Consider the following 23,260-nt stretch of genomic DNA (forward strand, 5'->3'; position numbering starts at 1 on the left):
AAAATTAATGTTAACAGTCCAAACACAAGACACAAGAAAAAGAAAAGCCTTAACCCAAAGAAATATAATAAAGATGAGAATAGAAATTAATATATTACAAAAAAGAGATAGAGAGAAACTCAAAACAGATTCTCTGAAAAAAGACTTAATGAACCAGACAAACTTCTGCTAAGATTACTTTTCAAAGAAGCAAAGAAGGCAAAAGAAACATATTAGGAATGAAAGTGATATAACCACAGATAAAGGAGAGATTAAAAATAAGAGATGGTTATGAACAACACTATACTTCTTACATGCTTGGAAATTTAGATGAATTAAATAATTTCCTAGAGATACTTGATTTAAGAAGAACTGATTCAAAAAGAAATTCCAGGTAAAGATAACAGATTCAATATTTAATCATTTAATTTCATTTCTTCTGAAAATTATATTAAAATTATGGTAAAGGGATTTTAAAGGCATAAACCCACAAAGACAAAGAAAAGGAAAAGTTACAGCAAGAAAATTTTGGAAGGTGAAAAATAAACGGACAAGTGATAACTGACTTAGCAGAACCAAGAAAGCTGACTCATATACAAGTGGTGAGCAAAACCAAGAATCAGCTCAATTTACATAAATTTAAAATTCTACCTTTAGTGCAGTTTATATAATGTATCTAGATCTAGATTCTAAATGAAAATGAACTCTGGAGACTTAATGCCCTGGTTCGAATCCCAGCTGTCACTTACTAGCTATATTTTAAAGAAAGCTAATTTACCTCTGTAAAATGAGGATAATAATATTATCTACCTCAGAGGTTGTATGATGCATAAAGAAGATGAAATCATTCTCTTTTCCCAAACTGTCTTTACTTTGTTGTTCATTTTTTTTTTTTAATCCAAACCAAAGGAAGGGAAACAATACAATGCCTGGTTCAACTCTAGGTCCAACATATGGTAGCTTATGTGGTTTACAACAATTTTCTAAAAATCAGGGGCAGTGCAAAAGTTGTATCTCAGTTTCTTCATCGATAAAGAGGGTACCTTCATCATAGTATTCTGAAGTTTAATTAATTACTGTGTATAAAGTGCTTATATAATTATATTATTGAATATAATCGTTTAATAAATATTTTTAAGAGTTCAATAAATAATGGCCATTATTAAAACCAATATAAAATGTGTATTAACCACTTGATAAGTATAAGCGTATCACTGTAGAATATAACTTCTACTATATTTGCTATAATACAGCACAGCTGTGAGATACTACTCAACTATGTAGGACTTGTACTGTCAACTGTTATGTTTTCTACTTACTATGTCTCCATAGCCTAGGTAAATCTGAAGACTGCAGATGATTATGATTAAACAGGCTATATTATCACAGAGCTAAATGAGTCTTTAACCAAGCCCTTTGGTTTACCTGTGAAGAATCTTACTCCCAACATATCCCAGAGAAACTTGGGCACAGAATGGAAAGGTATGTGCAGAGTCCCCTTGAGAGACTGGGGAGAAAGGAGGATGTATTGAACTTCCCTACCTGAGGAATTCCCGACATGCTCACAGGCAGGGGGTACAACCAATTCAGTGACTTGAGCCCTCGGTCTTGGGGCTTGACCCTATAAAACTTGTTCCTGCAGAGGAAAAGCTAGGCCTACTTATGGTTATGCCTGAAAGTCACCCCCAGAGAACCTCTTTCGTTGTTCAGGTGTAGCCTCTCTCTCTAAGCCAGGCAAACTCACTGCCCTCCCCATGCATGGGACATAATTCCCAGGGTTATGGATCTCCCTGGCAACATGGGACAGGGCTCCCTGGATGAGCCAGGACCTGGTGTCATGGGATTGGGGAAGCCTTCTTGACCAAAGGGGTAAGCCAGAGATGAGACAGAATAAAGTTCCAGTGGCAGAGAGATTTTAGGCAAAGTCAAGGGGTTATCCTGGAGGTTATTCTTATGCATTATAAAGCTATCTCTTTTTAGTTTATGTATACTGGATTGGCTAGTGGGAAGTACCTGAAACTGCTGAACTGTATTCCAATAGTCCTGATTCTTGAAGATGGCTGTATATCTGTACAGTTTTTACAATGTGACCGTGTGACTGTGAAAATCTTGTGTCTGATGCTCCTTTTATCCAAGGTATAGACCGATGAATTAAAAAATAAAGATAATATATAAATAATGGAGGGGGATAAAGGGTAAAAAATTGGGTAGATTGAAATACCAGTGGTCAATGAGAGGGAGGGGTAAGGGGTTCGAAATGCATGAGTTTTTTCTTTTTTCTTTTTATTTCTTTTTCTGGAGTGATGCAAATGTTCTAAAAATGATTATGGTGATGAATCCACAACTATGTGATGATACTATGAGCCACTGTTTGTATACTATGGATAGACTGTATGTGCATGAAGAATTCTCAATAAAAATATAAAAAAAAGAAAAGAAAGAAATTTACTTCCCCAAATCTCGAAGGTTCTTTATACTGAACTGGAACCTAAACCACATATACTGACTACTAGTTCAGAGCTCTTCCCAGCACACATCATTACTAGCAAGAAAAACCGGGTTTACACACTAGCTATTTTTTTCCTAACTCCAAGGCCAAACTTCTGGTTTCATACTATTTGAGTTTTCTAAAATCCACCTAACAACTTTATGTAATAATATTTATATATATACATATACTCACTTAAATGAGAAGGAAAACATTATTAAATCATCAGACTATGATTCCAAGAAATAACCAACAAAGGACCAAAGCTAACCTGTGGCAAAGATAACACAGCAGACAATCATGTTTGTATATAAACAGAAGAGTAGCTAGCATATGGATTATAACTTATCTTGTATTAAGTTGAATGATGCTGTTTTCCAAACTATTAAATTTTTTTTGTCATAATGTTGTTTGTGTTCAAATTTACCTATGTCTAATGGTTTCCAATTTGCACATTCAGTTAAAAAGAAAAGAGATCAGAACCGTTCCCTCATTGATTAACAACTATGTGGTTAATTTTTCTAACAGTTTATTTTTGAAAGGGAAAAAAACACAAAATTATTACCATGAAAATGATAAAATATATGCTATTAGTAGTGAACATTCTTAAGCACAACACACATCATAAAATTTCCAGTTCACAATTTCAAATTTTCAAGCTCCATTTGAAAATACAAATGGACAATATATCATGATGATGGTAATAAACAACTAAAAGTGCAAGAAACAAGTTGAGTTTCCTGAAGTAAAAACACTCAAACATTAGTAAGAACTACTATAACAATTGATTACGACATGCTTACCTTTCTGCACATCGTAAACAGTATTTCTAAATGTTTTGGATTTGATAGTAAAGTATTTGTATCTATTGTCACGTAATTATGCAGGAGAGGCATCATATCTGCAAAAAATTTCCAAAATGCCAATAAAAATTGAGTAACAGGAAAAGGAATTCGTTATTCCCACTAAAATTACATTTCTGTAGCATCCACACATTGCTATCTCCCCTTGCAATCAGAAAATGCTAGAAATGAAAATGAAAAATCTGCCCTATTTATAGATGAGGAAGACATGGATCAGAAAAATTGAAATGCCTACCATTTACTGTAGTGATTATTTTGAATCACCTGACATACTGTATATTTTTCTTGTTTCTCCATCTCCTTTTTCAACCCACCCCCCACTAGAATGTAGGCTTCAAAAAGTGAAGGGCTGTCTATTTTGTTCACTGCTATTATCACAGAGCTTAGAACAGTACTTGGTAGATAGTATATACACTTAGAAAACATTTATAAATAGTTACTGAATTAATATATGAATATATACTCTGGTTGCAAACTAATTTAAGATCTAATAAGAATAAGAAACATGGTCTGCCTCCTACTGCTTACATTCCTCGGGCTTGAAAAATCCTGCTATAATAAATCCTCCATTTAGCATGACAGGAAAAAAAGGACAATTATTTCTGACTACTACTTGAATCATGTTTTATTTCATATGTCAAAGCAAATAATATATAGATACAGAAAAGCAAAATTACATTATGTTTGTTCAAAGCCATACCTGTGAAGTATTCAAAGCAATCCTGCTGAAAAACTTCATATAATATACCTAGAAGTTGCCACATTTGAGGGGAAATACTATGGCAGGTTAAACTATATGCCAGTGAAAGAATTTCTTCATAAAATTCTAGAAAAAAAAACCCTAGTTAGTATGCCAGGAAATAGAAAATTTAAACACAAAAACTACACAAAGGAGGATTTTTTTAGCTATACGTTAAACATATATACCTCTTCTATCTAATTTACTTATTTTTTCAGCATCAGCATCTTCAACTGCATGTATACCAGCTTCTATTTCTTATCAAAATCTGCCCCCTACTTGAGGAGGAAAGGCAAAGATTTGTTTTTCTTAAACTTACTTACATTACTAAAAATATTTGTAAAATTCTATTAAAATGGACACTAGAAGGAATAGATAATCATTCCTTTCTTGTATATAGGATTCTTTTTAACTTTTTTTATTGTATAATATAACATATACACAAAGCAAAGACAGAAAAAAGCAATAATTTTCAAAACGCTCCTCAACAAGTATCGTGTATAGGATTTTAAGTTAACATAATTAACAATGCTCTTTGGAGAGCTTAATGAAGCTGGGTTAAAATATCTGCCTGTCTTACATTCATGTTTTTACAAAAAAAAATATCCTGTATTTTATCCACAATTTTAATTTGCCTCAAGACAACTACAGCCAGTATAAAGTAAAAGAGTCTAAAGGAAAAGTTTTTGTATTTGCACGTATATTATCCTCAGTCCAAAGAAAATTATACCTAAACATACAATCAGAAAACGTAAATATCAGTAAAAAATTTTAGTTAATTCCTACCAGGTCACTGAGCAAAGAAGTCTAATTTGAAGGTTCTTTCTCTCACAAAAAAAGGAACTAATATTCAATCTGGAAATTTAAATTCCTTTTTTTCCCTAACATTATTTAAAACAATACATTCAAAAGCTAGAGCATTTGCTCCAGAAAAGGAGGAAAAAGGCACGTGTATGGGGATCCTATTAGCAGAGATCATCCTCAAGTCATTGTTCCACTTGCATGAGAATTACCTGGCATACTTGGTAAAAATGCAGATTCCTGGGCACTGCTTTGAACTAAGAATCAGAATTTCTGGAATTAGGGTCTGGGAATTTTCATTTTACCTGGTTCCTCAGTGATTTTTACACACAGCAAAGTTTGAAAACTACTGCTTTATAACAATCATTTCCAAAGAACTAAGTATACACCCCATGCAGTATAGAAGAGAATTCAGTGTTAGGGGAGAATAATGTATTAGAATGCAATATAGATAGATAGATAGATAGATAGATAGATAGATAGATAGATAGATAGATAGATAGATAGATAGATAGATAGATAGATACAAGTATGGATACTTTTAATCTCATCCTTTTACATTTCTATTTTTATGTATGTAAATGTAGTATAGTAATAAATGTATGTTGCACTTAAATATTCAAACATGATTAACATACATTAGAAGTACATACTTAATTTTTTACTAATGGAGAGAACAATAAAAAGTCTGGAGACAACTGCTCTCAGACAGTAACATGTTTTTCTTGCATCTTTTTCTCTGCATACTATACATCTTGCATCTCTCTTATATCCATATGACTTGGGCCTTATGTCTTCAGAATGTCTGGATGCTATGAAATAGTAGCCACTTCTACAAAAGTCCCATTAGTTTGTAACATCTAGCATTGATTACTGATTCTATGCATAAGTTAGACACCATAATAGATGAGAGGAAAATAATTAATTCACACTTGTGACTAGAAATAGGCCTTTCATTTCACATTTTTCAATCCTCAACTAAAGTAACTTCACCTGAACTTCATACTAGTTCTTTATTTCTCAAAATGTCTATTTCCAGTATCTTAGAGCAGCTAGAAGTAAAAATCTAAAATTATGGAATTGTAGCCCATACCAAACTCTGAAATCTGTTCCACAATTAATTGCTGCACTGTGCTTTGAAATTTATTATTTCGGATGTACGTTATTTTTCACAAAAAAAGTCAATTGTGGTGATAAAAAAAATATTTATGCCTTCTAGCCTCCAACATTCTGAAGCAGCTAGAAGGAAAAATCTGAGATGATGGCATGATTGCTCATGAAAAACTCTGGAATCTGTCCTGTAACCACTTGTTGAAGAGAGCTTTGAAAACTATTGCTTTTTTTTCTTTCTTTGATTTGCATATATGTTATATCACATAATAAAAAAAGTTAAAACAAAAATGTATAATATTTAAAACTTTCTATCACAATAAAAAGTTACTGTTTTCCTGATATTATAGTAAATCTCCTAGCAAAAATTAATTCAGTATATTCTCACAGTATCCTTGAAGAGAGGATAAGTGACTTACCCAGGTCACATCAGAGTTAGTAAGTGGCAAAGCTGTTTCAAACCCAAGCTGTCTGATTACAAGCTCATGCCCCAATCTCTCTCCCATTCTGTTCTGTTTTTGCTCATTTTCAAGTGTGTACTTTGAAATTTGAAAGAAAGGATAGACTAATTCAGAGGAGGAACAAAATCTTTTGCTTTTTGCATCCCTCACACTACCACATTTATGCCATTTAGTCAATAAATATTCGATTAACTGGGGGGAAATAAAAAAACACTTTCCATCCTTTAAGAATTCCAAGACCATAAATTCTTAACTGGATTCAATATATAATTATCTCCAAATGAAAATATAGTCACCCAATATAGAAAGTATACCCCAAAATTGAAAAGAGTACAGGTTTCTCTTGCTCAAACTTGTCCATTTTGTTGACTTTAAAGGCTAAAACTTTACAAAAGGCTAAAACTTTACTTTTTAAGTTCATTACATAGAAAGTAAATAAATAAAAAACAATTCACCTTTTTATTCAACCTCTGAACTTACCAATTACATGCTTCTGTAAAACAAGATCAATTATCTGTAGACAGATATTCTCTAACTGCTGAGTAACCTAAAGACAAAATTAAAATATTTGGCTTAAAATTCATCAAGATACTTAAAATAGATAATCTATACATTTAACATTAACTCAATAAAAAAACTATCATGACATTTTGGGGAATGGAACTTGACAACTAATTCTAAACTTCATATGAAAAAATAAACATGTAAGAATAACCAAGAAATTCTGAAAAACAGACCAATGATAGGGAGGGGAGTTAAATATATAATAAATTTACAAATTAAATTTGTTCCTTAAGTCACATTTTATATCAAAATAAATTCCTAATGGACCAAAGATTTCAAATGTGAAGAACTAAACCATAAAAATGACAGAAAAAATAAAGAAAATTTTTTAATAATCCTGAAGAGAGGAAATGACCAAAGCTCAGAGACCAGAAATGAAAAGAATAATTCATTTTAATTTAAAATGTGTGTAAGGGTGGGTGAGAGGCAAATCAAAGATAAATGAAAAACTGAGGTGGAGTATTTTCAACCGGTATCTTAACAAAGATCAAATTCCCCTTACATGAAATCTACCAATCACAGAAAAACAGGCAAAGGCTATGAATCCATAGAAAAAGAGATACAATGGACCTTAAGCTTCTCACACACATTATGAGAAATACAAATTAAGAAAAACAAGATTAACACTTGCAGCTATCAGACTGGCAATGATCAAAAAGTATGAGGTTGGGGTGAAGTCATCAACATGTGATCTAAGACAGCTACTGAAAACTTCTCCCTAGAGATTCTGTGAAAGAAGGACAAACCTCACTTGTTCAGAAAGAATGGAGAAGGATCCCATACTGAATCAAATTATGAAAAATATCAGGAAAATTCCATCCCAAACCAACTGGTCCTTTTTCCTTCCCCTCACTCAGTTCCACAAAGTCTGGGGAATGCCCAGAGCAGCAACCAGGATCCCTCCCACCAGAAATACTATAAAATCTCTCAGAGCCATGAGTTAGATCCACCTATAACCAGGTACAAAGACCCAAGTTCACAGGACCCACAACAGGACTCAAGCCACTGGAGAGGGCAGAATATAAAAGGGCACCAAGGAGCAGCTTCCAAAATGAAGACTTAGGGAGGAAAGGTCAGAATCTTTCCAAAAAGCAGAAAGTAGCAAGACAGAAAATGGTCCAAATCAACTGTTTGGGGACCCGAAGGACAGGAGAGGACATTTCAAGGCCCAGGTAAGTAAGGGACAAAGAGTCTGAGAAAACATGGACAGAAATTGTAACACCAGTCATGATACTAGGTATCTATCTCCCAACCTTGAGGGAAGCAACAGCCAGAGGCTCAATTCTTGCCTGAGGAATGGCTGCTGACTTGGGCAGCTATGGAAATCCTCCACCCCAAGCACAGAGGGAACACTGCCAAACACCGAGTCAGCTATTGGCCAGAGAAGTGAGGACACACGAACCTGACCCTTTCAGTCAGATGCTGCTGGGCTCCAAGAGTTAAACATCTTCTGAGAAGAGTAAGTAAGCCAAAGACTATCACCTACTTGGCAGGCCAAAAAGTGCAGGGGAACATGGCAGGGTTTTTCTGAGCCTCTCCAGACCCTACCGCAGGCCTATCAGATCTGGTCTACAACTCCTTGCATGGGTACCCAGCCCTGTTCTGGCTGAGAAATATGGACAACTTAACAGTCAAAGCCGTGCCCTAATACAAACCCAGGCAACAACTAAATCCTAGACAAGAGAAAGAAACTGACCTTCAGAATAGATCAAGATAATCAGATGACCAAATAGCAAAAAATCACTAAAAGAAGACCCACTAAAACACAGAAAGAAAAGACCCAATCAAAAGGACAAATATAAAAGTCAAAGAAGACAGAATTCGTAACTAATCAAAGACGTTCAAACAAGTTTCCTTAATCGATTCAAAGAAATGACAGAAAAGATGCATAAAGAGATAAAGCTAATTAAGATACTGAGAGGCCTGCCAAGTCTGTGGGAGGGACATGCGATGCCAGTTGCAGCAAACGGCAGGACTGTCACCTCGGCAGCTCCCAGGCCAGGGTAGACCTGGGCACTGGACAGAGTGCCATGGCTGGGCGGACAGCGACATTGAGCGGGTCCAGCACCTGCAGCCTGCCTGGATCAGAGGGGCACCGCCTCCGCCCACGGCTTCTGCACAGTGGGTGTGAGGGCGCACTCTCAGGGTGCTGGGGCCAGGCACGGTTGGGGCGGCTCCGCATGGCACTGCGCACTGAGTGGAATGCACCAAGCCCCGGGATCCCACTATCTGCTGGGAGGCTCCAGCAGCCCCTGAACTTGGAGCTTTCCCCAGTGGGGCAGTCTGGGCCCTTCCCACAAGGTGGCTTCTATCAGTTTCCACCCCGGGACAGGATGCTCCATCTGCTCTCTGAGAAGCTGGGGTGCTCTCCCCTGCCACGCCCCGGCCCTGTCTCACGGGGCAGTTGCAGTTTGCAGTGAGGTGCTCTTCTCAGGCGGCGGGGAAGGCCGCTCTGGATTGCCACTCTTCCTGCTATGAACCTGGGCAGGTCCGGGACCTTTCCGTGACTGCGGGCTCTCGGCCAGGGATTGGCTTCCTGATGGATCTCCCCAACTCGGATCTGACGAGGAGGAGCTGAAATACACCAACATTCACAACATCGGGGCCATGATTACCCCCTTGCAATTCCTGGAGGTGAAACTGGGCAAAAGTCCCCAGCCCATGAAAAGTGAGCTCCAGGACTAAGAGGAATGAAGGAAAAGACACCAGGAAAAGAACAAAGTTGCAGCTGCCTGATGCCCGAACAAGAAGGAGAAGACTGGGCTTCTGCAGTGGAGTCTAAGCAGCTGAAACTCATGAATGCCGAGATGAAGGAGGAGCCACAGCAACTTATCTAGATGTTGAACCGACATGATTTCCACCTGCATTGTCCAGACTGACAGCTTCAACACCCCCAAGTCAGAAGGCTGCTGAAAGACCTAGACAAGAAATGACTGTGGGCTAGGAGAAGGAAGAGGAAGGGGGGGATGGAAGAAGAGAGGTCCAGAGGGCCCTTCCTTGAGGTATGAAAGAGTTTACAGCAAAGCTCAAGCACAGCCAGCACCCACAGAACTTTTTTGTGAAACTCAGATCAGCCCCACCAGGGGAAGAGCTGATTGAGGATACCCAGAGGGACCAAGCACTGAGACTAAAGTGGACCTGTGAGTGGGACTACTTGCCTGGGGCCCAGGCTCAAGGAGACAGAATGGGGTACCCACCTGACGGACTCCTAACAGCCAGGAAAAGCCAAACATTGGAACCAAAATGAGGAACTCGGAGTAAAACTGTAGCACTTGCCTGACCCCAGCCCTGACCCCAATGCCAAGCCAGAGAGGGATGTGATACAGGGCCTGCCTCGATCCAGCCCAACCCTACCCTGCCCCAGAGGCCACAGCCCTGGGGTGCACCCTCACTAACCCTGCTGGAGTTTGTTGAGGGCACTGAGGCGCAGGTGACCTTCCAAAGCATACACTCACTGGAATTAGACTTGGTGAGTGGGAGAGCTTTCAAATGTACACTTTTTTTATCTTTTCTTTTTTATTGTAATAAATTTTACCAAAAAAAAGATTTTATATGAGCGATATATATATATATATATATATATATGGATTTCTAAAATCACTCAATGTGATACAGTATAAATATACTATGGTTGGCTTGTTACAAACAGATATCCACCAATTATAGCCATTGAGCGTAACTCCCAAGCGCTACAGTTTTGGGGTATGGAGGTAGCCAGGACAGGGGTGCAGTGGCATTTCCATCTAAACCCTTCAAAGCACTCAGTACTGTATTGCTCACTAAATAGTACACTTACTTACAAAACAAAAAAAGATATCAGAACATAAAGAAGAATTTGAAAGAAAACAAAAATAACAGACATTATAGAAATCAAAAACACTATAGGTGAAACTAAAAATATGCTAAAAATACACAACAGCAGATCTGAAGAGGCAGAAGAAAGGTTCATCAATAGAGAAGGCAGAGCAACAGAATTTGAATAGACAAAAGAACAAAAGGAGGAAAAAATGAAAAAATTGCAATTAGACTCATAAAAATATCTGACAACAAGAAATGCATAAATATGAGCATCATGGGTGTCCCAGAAGGAAAAGGGAAGGGAAAAGGACCAAGAAGAAGATTCAAGGAAATAATGGTTGAAAATTTCCCAACCCTTACAAAAGACATAAATATGTGTTCCAAGAAGCGTAATACACTCCAAACAGAATCCAGATAGACCCATTCCAAGATATACTCATCAAATTGTCAAAGACCAAAGAAAAGGAGAAAATTCTGAAAGTAGCAAGAGAAAAACTGCTATCTTCCCTTGCCTGCCACACACAAGGGAAGATAAATAAAACTAAGTGTTGATTTCACAGTAGACGCCACAGGGGCGAGAAGGCACTGGTACAAAATAGTTAAGATTTTGAAAGAGAAAAATTGTCAGCCAAGAATTCTCAAACTAGCAAAGTTGTCCCACAAAAATGAGGGAGGATTTAAAATTAAAAAGGAACAGAAGCTAAGAGAGTTCATTAACAAGTGACCAGCCATGCAAGAAATATTAAAGGGAATTCTACCAGCTTAAAAGGAAAGACTGGAGAGAAAGGCCTGGAGGAGGGTACAGAAATGTATTAGTATGGGTAATCAAAAGAATAAAAAGGCAAAAAAAATCTGAAAAATAAAAGCCAAAGGTAAAATGGCTAAAGTACTGCCTTCACAAAAATAACATTGAATGTTCATGGCTTAAACTCCCCAATGAAAAGACAAAGACTGGAATAATGGATTAAAAAAATATGATTTAACTATATGCTGTCTACAAGAGACTCATTTTAGATCCAAAGTTACAAATAGGTTGAAAGTGACAGGATGAAAAAGGTATTTCACACAAGCAATAACCAAAAAAATAGCTGGGTTAACTATACTAATATCAGACAAAACTGACTTTAAATGCAAAAATGTTATGAGATAAAGAAAGATAATATATATTAATAAAAGGGGAAATGCACCAAGAAGAAAGAGCAATCATAAAAATATTTATGCAAGAAATCTAGGTACCCCAAACAACATGAGGCAAACACTGGCAAAACTGAAGGGAATGACAGACATCTCTACAATAATAGTAGGAGACTTCAACACACCACTCTCTTCAATAGACAGTATATCTAAACAGAAGCTCAATAAGGAAACAGAATATCTGAGTATGATAAATAAACTAGACCTAACAGACATATATAGAACATTGCATCCCCAAACAATAGATACATATTCTTCTCAAGTGTTCATGGAACATTCTCCAGAATAGACCACTTGAGGAAGCTCAAAACGTAGAACATATGGAAAAAAAATAAATAATAGGGGGAACAAATATTAAAATAAATTTAGTTTGAAATGCTAGTGATCAATGAAAGCGAGGGGTAAGGGGTATGGTATATATAATCTTTTTTTCTTCTATTTTCATTTTATTTCTTTTTCTGTTGTCTTTTATTTCTTTTTCTGAATTGATGCAAATGTTCTAAGAAATGATGAATATGCAACTATGTAATGATATTGTGAATTACTGATTATATATGTAGAATGGAATGATCATATGTTAATGTTTTTGTTCATTTGTTGTTAAATTTTTTTAATTAATAAATAAATTTAAAAGAAAAAAGTGTTTAAAAAAAGGGTCTTAATAAAATTTAAAAGACTGAAATTATACAAAGCACTTTCTCTTCTCATAAGGGAATGCAGCTGGAAATCAGTAACAAACGGAGAACTAGAAAATTCACAAATATATGGAGCTTAAACAATACGCTCAATCAGTGGGTCAAAGAGAAACTGCAAGAAAAATCAGTAAATTCTTGAGGTTAATGAAAACAAGAACACAACTTATCAAAAATTATGGGATGCAAACCTCACTCCACCCAGCCATCCACACTCTACTGAGCACTGAATATCAGTTTACAGCACTCCTAGAACCATGCATGCACACATGTCCCTAATCACATCCTTCAGCTGTGGGAATATTAGTTTATGGCACTCCTAGACCCATGCATGTGCATGGCCCTCAGGCACTCTTCCCAGCTCTGAGAAAGTGCTGACATGCACAGCCAGGTCACATCTGACCCCAAGCCACAAAGGTATAATGCTGACCTGCTGCCACAGCTCTCTGCATGCACACAAAAGGCCCTGAGCCCTAGACCAGCATATACCAGGTTTATGCTCCCAAGACATGTGCACCCGCAAAGCAACATCCCCCCTGGCTGCTGGGCACCCGCCCATGTTCACAAGCACCAGCATAATATCCCCAACCTGCACCTATACCTGTCCTGCAATGAATCATCACACTGTTGTGCTCCACCCCGAACCCTGCACCCTAATGCACATCCATTCCACAAGCACAAGATTTTAGACTACTGAAAGAAATCAACTCCCAAAGTAATTCAATCAAGATAATTTACATGCCATGAAAACAACAGAAGATCACTAAGCATATCACAATGCACACAGATAAAGCCCTGCCTAATAACCAAATTAAAACACCAGAGGAGACACAGATGTTGGAACAACTAATCAAAGATGTTCATATAACTCTATTTAATAAATTTTAATAAAATAAGTGGGATGGCGAATGACATAAAGGAGATCAAGAAGACAGTAGAAGATCATAAAGAGGAATGTGAAAGAACAACAGATATCACGGAGATTAAAGACTGTGTTGACCAAATAAAAAACATACTAGAGGCACACAACAGCAGATCTGAAGAGACAGAAGAAAGAATAAGTGGACAGGATAGAGGACAGAATAACTGACTTCAATCACATAAAAGAGCAAATGGCAAAAAAGATGTAAAATTTTGAAGGGGATCTCAGGGAAATGACAGACAAATAAAGCACACAAATATAAGAATCATTGGTATCCCAGGAGAAGAAAGAAGTGAAGGACTAGGAAGAGTAGTTGAGGATATAATGGGAGGAAATTTTGCAATCCTTATAAAGGACATAAATACACAAATCAAAGAAGCCCAACAAACTCCAAACAGGGTAAATTCAAACAAGCCTTCCCCAACGTGCATACTAATCAGTCAGTCAAATATTGAGGAGAAGGAGAAAATTCTGAAAGTGGAAAGAAAAAGACAATCTATTACATACAAAGGAAACCACATAAGACTGAGTTCAGACTACTCAATTAGCACCATGGAGGCGAAATAGCAGTGGTATGATAAATTTAAGATCCTGACAGAGAAAGACTTCCAGCCAAGAATTCTATAACGAGCCAAACTGTCCTTCAAAACTGAGGGAAAGATTAAAGTTTTCACAGACAAACAAGTCCTGAAAGAATCTGTAAACACGAGACCAGCTCTAAAAGAAATACTAAAGGGAGATCTGTCAGTTAACCAAAAAAAGACAGGAGAGGGAGGTCTGGAGGAGGGGATGGAACTGAAGAGTACCAGTGAGGGGAACTTAAAGGATAAGGAGAGAAAGAGGGAAAAGAATATATAGATCTGACAAATAAACTCAAAAAGGTAAGATGTTGGATTCAAGAAACACTTCTCAGTAATAATTTTGAATGCTAACAGACTAAACATACGAATTAAAAGAAACAAATTGGCAGAATGGATTAAGAAGCATAATCCACCTATATCTACATAGAAGACTGAAAGTGAAAGGATGGGAAAAGATTTTCCATACAAGTTGCAACCAAAAGAAAGCAGGGGTAGCTATACTAACGTCGGACAAAATGGACTTTAAATGTAAATGCAAAAAAAAAAAAATGTAAATGCATCATAAGAGACAAAGAAGGACACTATATATTAATTAAAGGGACAATTCACTAAGAAGATATAACAATCATAAATGTTTATGCTCTCAATTAAGGAGCTCCAAAGTACATGAGACAGACTCTGGCAAAACTGAAGGGACAACAGATGTTTCAGCAATAATAGTAGGAAACATCAATATACTACTCTCCTTGATAGACAGAACAACCAAATAGAAGACTGACAAGGAAAGAGGGAAGTTAAATAACTTGATAAATGAATTAGACCTAACAAGACATATATAGTTACTGCACCCCAGAATAACAAGATACACATTCTTCTCTAGTGTTCATGGAGCATTCTCCAGGATAGATCATATGCTGGGGCACAAAACAGGTCTTTAAAAATTTAAAAACACTGAAATTATTCAAAGCACTCTCTCTGATCACAATGGGATGAAGCTGGATCTCAATAACCACCAAAGAACAAGAACATTCACAAATATATGGACATTAAATAACACACACTTAAACAATCAGTGGGTCAAAGAGGAAACTGCTAGAGAAATCAGTAACTATCTGGAGACCAATGAAAATGAGAATACAACGTATCAAAACTTAAGGGATATGGCAAATGCTATGCTAAAAGGGAAATTTATTGCCCTAAATGTATATATTTAAAAATAAGAAAGACCAAAAATTAAGGACTTAACTGCTCACCTGAAGGAAACAGAGAAAGAACAGCAAACTAAAACCAAGCAAATAGAAGAACAGAAATAACAAAATTAAAGCAGAGATAAATGAATGGGAGCACAAAAGAACAACAGAAAGAATCAATAAACCACAAGCTGGTTCTCTGGAAAAAATCAATAAAATTGATGGGCCACTAGCAAGACTGACAAAGAAGAAAAGAGAGAGCATGCAAATAAACAAAATTAGAAATGAGAAGGGGTGCATAACCACAGACCCAGAAGAAATAAAAGAAATCATGAGAAGACAGTATTAACAACAATATGCCAAAAAGCTAGAGAACTTAGATGAAATGGATGAATTCCTGGAGACACACAAATAAACTACACTGACTCAGGAAGAAATAGAAGATCTCAACAAACCAATCACAAGAAAAGAGATTCAATCAGTCATCAAAAAATTCTTCCTACGCAAAAGACTTGAACAGACACTTCTCAGAAGAGGAAATACAAACAGCCAAAAGGCACATGAAGAGATGCTCAACTTCCCTAGCTATTAGAGAAATGCAAATCAAAACTACAATGAGATATCATTTCACACCCACCAGAATGGCCATTATCAATAAAACAGAAAATGACAAGTGCTGGAGAGGATGTGGAGAAAGAGGCACACTTATCCACTGTTGGTGGGAATGTCAAATGGTGCAACTGCTGTGGAAGGCAGTTTGGTAATTCCTCAAAAAGCTAAATAGAGAATTGTCATATGATGCAGCAATACCATTGCCAGGCATCCACTCAGAGGACATGAGGGCAAGGACACAAACAGACATTTGCACACCAATGTTTATAGCAGCATTATTTACAATTGCGAAGAGATGGAAACAACCAAAATGTCCATCAACAGACGAGTGGCTAAACAAACTGTAGTATATACAAACAATGGAATATTCTGCAGCTGTAAGACAGGATAAAGTGATGAAGTATGTAACAACATGGATGGACCTTAAGGACATTATACTGAGTGAGATTAGCCAGAAACAAAAGGACAATACTGTATGGTCTCACGGATATGAACTGACATTAGTGAATAAACTTGGAGAATTTCATTGGTAACACACAGACCGTCAGGAGAGAGAAACAGAGTAAGATATTGGGTAATTGGAGCTGAAGGGATACAGATTGTGCAACAGGACTGAATGTAAAAACACAGAAATGGACAGCACAATACTACCTAACTGTAATACAATTATGTTAAAACACTGAATGAAGCTGAATGTGAGAATGAAAGAGGGAGGAGGGCTGGAAGCACAAATGAAATCAGAAACACAGACAGACGATAAAGACTAAGATGGTATAATCTAGGAATGCCTAGAGTGTATAATGATAGTGACTAAATGTATAAATTTAAAACTGTTTTTGCATGCAGAAGAACAAAGGAATGTCAATACTGCAGGGTATTGAAAATAGGTGATAATTAATATTTTAAAATTTTAACTGATGTGTGAGACTAAAACAAAAAATGTTTATTCGGTACAAAATTTGTATTTTGACTAATGTAGTTCTTAATGTAACTTATGTGGACTGCTTAAATGAACACCATAGGTACATGGAACATTGAGTAGGGCATAAGATTTTGTAGGTTTGTGCAGAGTGATGCCCTGATAAACCCCTGAGTGATTTGAACACTGAATAAAAAAGTATTTGCAAAATCCTCTTGGGGGAATGATGAGAAAGGGGTAAAATTCAACTTCCCCAAGTACAGAATTCTTGATATTCTTACAATCGGTGGGGACAACCAAAGCAATAGGCTGAGCCCCCAATCCTGGGGTTTGTTCATATGAAACTTAACCCCGCAAAGGATAGGTCAAGCCTACTTAAAATTAGGCCTAAGAGTCACCCTCAAGAGAACCTCTTTTGTTGCTCAGATGTGGCCTCTCTCTCTCAGCTAACATGACAAGCAAACTCATTGCCCTTCCCCTCTCTAAGTGAGACATGACTCCCAGAGGTGTGGACCTTCCTGGCAACGTGGAACAGAAATTCTAGAATGAGCTGAGACTCAGCATCAAGGGATTGAGAAAACCTTCTCGACCGAAAGGGGGAAGACCAAAATGAGACAAAATAAGTGTCAATAGCTGAGAGATTCCAAACAGAGTCGAGAGGTTATCCTGGAGGTTATTCTTGCACATTAAATAGATATCACCTTGTTAGCTAAGAAGTAATGGAGAGACTGGAGGGAACTGCCTGAAAATGTAAAGCTGTTCCAGCAGCCATATTTCTTGAAGATGATTGTATAATGACATAGCTTTCGCAATGTGACAGTGTGATTGTGAAAACCTTGTGTCTGATGCTCCTTTTCTCTACCTTATCGATAGACAAGTAAAATATATGGAATAAAAATAAATAATAGGGGGGAAAATGTTAAAATAAATTTAGTAGATTGAAATACTAGTGATCAATGAAAGGGAGGGGTAAAGGGCATGGTATGCATGAATTTTTTTCTCTTGTCTTTTTATTTCTTTTTCTGAATTGATGCAAATGTTCTAAGAAATGATCATGATGATGAATACGCAACATGTGATGATACTGTGAATTACTGATTATATATGTAGAATGGAATGATCATATGTTAAGAATGTTTGTGTTTGTTGTTATATTTTTTAAAAATTAAAAGATTAATTTAAAAAAATGTATTGGTAAAATCTCTTGAGGGAAGGAAGAAAAATTATGGAACTATTAAACTTTACCACCAGAGAAATCCCATATACTGTGCCAAATATTAGGGACATACAAATCAATAGATCAAGCCCTTGATCTTGAGGCTTTCTCTTGTAAAGCTTACATAGGTAGTGAAGACGCTTAGCTGACCTATGGGTATGCCTGAGAGTCACCTCCAGAGGACCTCTTTTGTTACTCAGATGTGGCCTTTCTCTCTCTAAGCCCAACTCTGTGAGTGGAACCATGTCCCACGTAGGACATAATATTCAGGGATGAAAGTCTCCCTGGTGGCATGGGAGACGACCCCCAGGGATGAGCCTGGCCCTGGCACCACAGGATCAACAAAGCCATCCTAAACAAAAGGGGGAAAATAAGAGTAACAAATAAGATATCAGTGGCTGAGTGAGTTCAAATAGAGTCAAGAGGCTACACTGGAGGTCACTCTTATGCATGTTTCAATTAGACACTGCTAACTATCATAACTTGCCAAATTCCAACCTAATTTCCATTCCTGCCAATTCTAAAGAATACAAAGGATATTATATAAGTTCTACAAAGGTTCCATGCACTAGGGTAACTTTCTAAAACCTACAACTTCCAGATGTATCCCTGTACCAGGTAAATCCTGAAATGCACAGGTGCTAGCCTTTCCAGAACTTCAACTAGTTCCATTTCCTATCCCAAATTATCAACAGCCCCTTCCAACATGAAAAAGTTAGCATGGGCATAGCCAAATACCCATAAAGAGTGGGAGAAAGATCAAAGGTGATGGTGGAGTTATACAGAGAAGGGCAGGTTTAACAAACGAGTATGACTGCTGAATCTTTGAACTGATATTTCTTTTAGCCTCCAGTAGCTTAGAGCAGCTAGAAATAAAGCCTAAAACAGTGGAACTGCAGCCCATACCAAACTCTGAAATCTGTTCTACAAATAACTGTTGTGAAGTACTTAGAAAATTATTGCTTTTATATATGTGTGTGTTATTTAAAGAGAACAGAGAAAACAGGAATTAACAAGAGAGTATGACTTCTGAATCATTATATGGATATTTCTGTTGGTCTCCAGTGTTTTGAAGCAGCTAGAAGAAAAACCAAAAAAATCATGAAACTGTAACTCATACCAAACTTAAAAATCTGTTCTATAACTACTTGTTAAAATATAGTTTGGAATTTATAACTTTTTTGTATATATGTTATATTTCACAATAAAAAATAAAATAAAATAAAAAATAAAGAGAAGGAGGATCATAACAGAGAAGATAGAATCTAACAAATCAGTAGGACTGCTGAATCATTTCTGTTGGACTCAACGTGTCTTGGAGCAGCTAGAAGAAAAAAGTGAAAAATCATGGTACTGTAACCCATACCAAATTTCAAAATTTGTTCTATAACTACTTGCTAATGTAGTTGGAAATAAAAAAAAAAACTTTCAACAAATTGAAGAAGTGGGACCACTAACTCATTCTATGAAGCCAACATTACTCTAACACCAAAGCCTGATAAAGATACTACAAGAAAAGAAACTACACACCAGTCACTCTAATGATTATAGATGCAAAAATCCTTAACAAAATGCTTCCAAACAGAATCCAAGAGCACATTAAAAGAATTATACAATAAGACCCCAAGTGGGTTTTATTCCAGGTATGCCAGGCCTGCTCAGCACCCCCAAAAAAATCTCTTAATGTGATACACAACATTAAAAATCAGAAGGGAAAGGCCATCATCTCAATTGACACAGAAAAGGGATTTGACAAAATATAGCACCCCTTTTTTTTTTTTTTCTTCCAGAGTCTCTTCCTGATATAAACACTTTAGATGGTAGGAATCAAAGGAAACTCCCTCAACAAGATATAGGGCATAAGTGAAAAATTCACAGATAACATCACACTTACTCAATGGTGAAAGACTGAAGCCTTCCCTCTAAGATTCATAACAAGATAACGATGACCACTGTCACTAATGTTATTCAACATTGTGCCTGAAGTTTTAGTTTGATTAATTAGGCAAGAAAAATAAATGAAAGGCATTCAAATTGGAAAGGAAGAAGTAAAATTTTCACTGTTTGCAAATGACATGATCCTATATTTGGAAAATCTTGAAAAACCACCACAAAACTACAAGAGCTAATAAACAAGATCAGTAAAGTGATAGGATATAAGATAAACATGCAAAAATCACTGGTGTTTCTAAAGGAGACTTCCGAAAAGGTAATCAAGGAAAAAATTCTATTTACAATAACAACTAAAAGAAACAAATATCTAGTAATAATTAACTCAACCAAGGATGTAAAGGACCTGTACACAGAAAAATACAAAACATTGCTAAAAGAAATCAAAGTAAACCTAAATAAAAGGAAAGATGCTCTGTGTTCATGGATTAGAACACTAAATGTCATTAAGATCAATTCTACCGATTGGGAAAGGGGCATGAATTATTTGTGGAAATAAAGGAAATGTCTTCACATAGAATATGGTGACAAAGGCATAAAAACTTCAGGTATTTATGTAATACCTGAGACTCAGAGTTAGAGCTCTGAAGCTAGGAATGTCACCACCCCACACAGAAGTGTGTAAAAACTTGAAAATGTGATCAGGTTTCAAGTAGAGATATGAATGAAGCTGATCTGGATAGGACTAAGGTAAATCAGAATACAGAATAAAGGATGATATCATCCTTATTTTAAAACCTCAACTTCTGAGTAAGACTAAAGGGAGAGATGTTTATTTGGTGCAAAACTTATATTTGGGGTATTACATTTCATAATCTAACATGTAAGGTCAGTTTAGTTGAACACCATAAGTACATGGAATCTTGAATAGGGCATGAGGTTTTGTTGGTTTGTCCAGGTTAGTATGATGCCTCAATATATCCCAGAGTAATTACAGCAGTGAAAAAAGAACTATTTGCAAAGTCCCTTGAGGCAACCAGGGAGAAAAGAGGAAATATTCAACTTTCCCATTTGGAGAATTTCTGATATTCTCACAAACAGTAGGGACACCCAAATCAATAGGCTGACCCCTTAATCTTAGGGTCCACCCCTATGAAACTTATTCCTGTAAAGGATAGGCTAAGCCTACTTAAAATTAGACCTAAGAGTCACTCTCAGAGAACTTCTTACGTTGCTCTGATGTGTTCTCTCTCTCTAAGCCAGCTCAGCAGGTGAAGTCACTGCACTCTCTCCTACATGGGACTTGACTCCCAGGAGTGTAAATCTCCCTGGCAAAGTGGGACAGAAACCCAGGGATGAACCAGGATCCAGCACTAAGGTACTGAGAAAGCCTTCTTAACCAAAAGAGGGAAGAGAGAAATGAGACAAAATAAAGTTTCACTGGCTGAGAGATTTCAAATAGAGTCAAGAGGTTACCCTGAAAGTTATTCTTACACATTTACAGATATCTATTTTTATGGTGTAATGGAGTAACTGCAAGTACATGAAACTGTTGAGCTGTATTCCAGTAGCCTTGATTATTGAAGACAACTGTACTAAGATATAACTTTTACAGTGTGACTGTGTGATTGTGAAAACCTTGTGTCTAATGCTCCTTCTATCCAGGGTATAGACAGATGAGTAAAAAAAAATGGATTAAAAAATAATAGAGGAGTTCCAGGGAAGAAGGCGGCTTAGTAAGACGCACGGGTTTTACTTCCTCCTCCAGAACAGCTACTAGGGGAGTAGAAACGATACAGAACAGCTCCCGGAGCCACAACAGAGATCAAGAAGACAGCGTACCCCATTCTGGAACGGCTGACTGGCTGGGAGAACCCGCTCCGGTGAGATCGCCGAGGGGCGCGGGCTTCACCGGGCAGGGCGGCAAGCGGCCGGAGTCCCTCCCTTCCTCCTTTCCGGGCCAGCTGGGAGAATTGGATAAGCGGTCCCCTCAAGCCGCGGCGGCTATCACCCCCCCCCTCCCAAGCGCAGCCCCCTGGACCAACTGGGAGAATTGGATCGGAAATCCCCAGGCCGCGGAGAACGGTGACCAGGGTCCCTTCCAAACACGTGGCTTCCCGGTCCGCGTGGGAACGGTGCACTCTCACGGGCTGAGGCGGCTGGCACCCTCCCGCCACGCTTGGCGCCCCAGGTCGCTAGGAGATTTGGACGGGAGCTCTCCCGGGCTGTGATGGCCGGCGACTCTCCCCGAGTTTCGATCCCCGGGCCGGCTGGCCCTCTTCCAAGCCGCTTTGGCTGGCGAACCTCCCCCACGGCAAGAGTTTTCCAAAGTTAAAGGACCCACAGCACCTTTTACTGGTGGGACCCGCAGACAAACGAGTGCCACGAGCGTCACCTACTGGGCAGGATAAGAAAAACAGAACCCAGAGATTTCACAGAAAAATCTTTCAACCTGTTGGGTCCAACACTCAGGGAAATCTGACTAAATGCCCAGATGCCAGCAGAAGATAATGGATCACGTTCAGAAAATTGAAAATATGGCCCATTCAAAGGAAAAAACCAATAGTTCAAATGAGATACAGGAGCTGAGACAACTAATGCTGAATATACGAAGAGAAATAGAAAACCTCTTCAAAAACGAAATCGATAAATTGAGGGAGGACATGAAGAAGACAGGGCTGAACAAAAAGAAGAAATAGAAAACCTGAAAAACAAATCACAGAACTTATGGAAGTGAAGGATAAAGTAGAAAAGATGGAAAAAACAATGGATACCTACAATGATAGATTTAAAGAGACAGAAGATAGAATTAGTGATTTGGAGGATGGAACATCTGAATTCCAAAAAGAAACAGAAACTATAGGGAAAAGAATGGAAAAATTTGAACAGGGGATCAGGGAACTGAAGGACAATATGAAGCGCACAAATATACGTGTTGTGGGTGTCCCAGAAGGAGAAGAGAAGGGAAAAGGAGGAGAAAAACTAATGGAAGAAATTATCACTGAAAATTTCCCAACTCTTATGAAAGACCTAAAATTACAGATCCAAGAAGTGCAGTGCACGCCAAAGAGAATAGACCCAAATAGGCGTTCTCCAAAACACTTACTAGTTAGAATGTCAGAGGTCAAAGAGAAAGAGAGGATTTCAAAAGCAGCAAGAGAAAAACAATCCATCACATACAAGGGAAACCCAATAAGACTATGTGTAGATTTCTCAGCAGAAACCATGAAAGCTAGAAGAC

General features: G+C 37.5%; 1 protein-coding gene and 1 pseudogene across 1 annotated transcript in view; one reads left to right on the top strand and one right to left on the bottom strand.

Moving 5' to 3' along the window:
* The window catches only part of IPO8 (importin 8), a 172,083-nt gene that overhangs the window by 76,747 nt on the left and 72,076 nt on the right, over positions 1-23,260 (bottom strand). The window contains exons 17-19 of the mRNA XM_077170434.1: positions 6,922-6,988; positions 4,031-4,156; positions 3,271-3,368 (exon numbers count right to left, since the gene is read on the bottom strand). Coding sequence (XP_077026549.1) covers positions 3,271-3,368; positions 4,031-4,156; positions 6,922-6,988 — 291 coding nt within the window. The remainder of the gene's footprint in view (positions 1-3,270; positions 3,369-4,030; positions 4,157-6,921; positions 6,989-23,260) is intronic.
* LOC143689911 (jun dimerization protein 2 pseudogene) lies at positions 8,951-9,918 on the top strand (annotated as a pseudogene).

Source organism: Tamandua tetradactyla, chromosome 7, assembly GCF_023851605.1.
Source record: "Tamandua tetradactyla isolate mTamTet1 chromosome 7, mTamTet1.pri, whole genome shotgun sequence".
NCBI classification, from domain to species: domain Eukaryota; kingdom Metazoa; phylum Chordata; class Mammalia; order Pilosa; family Myrmecophagidae; genus Tamandua; species Tamandua tetradactyla.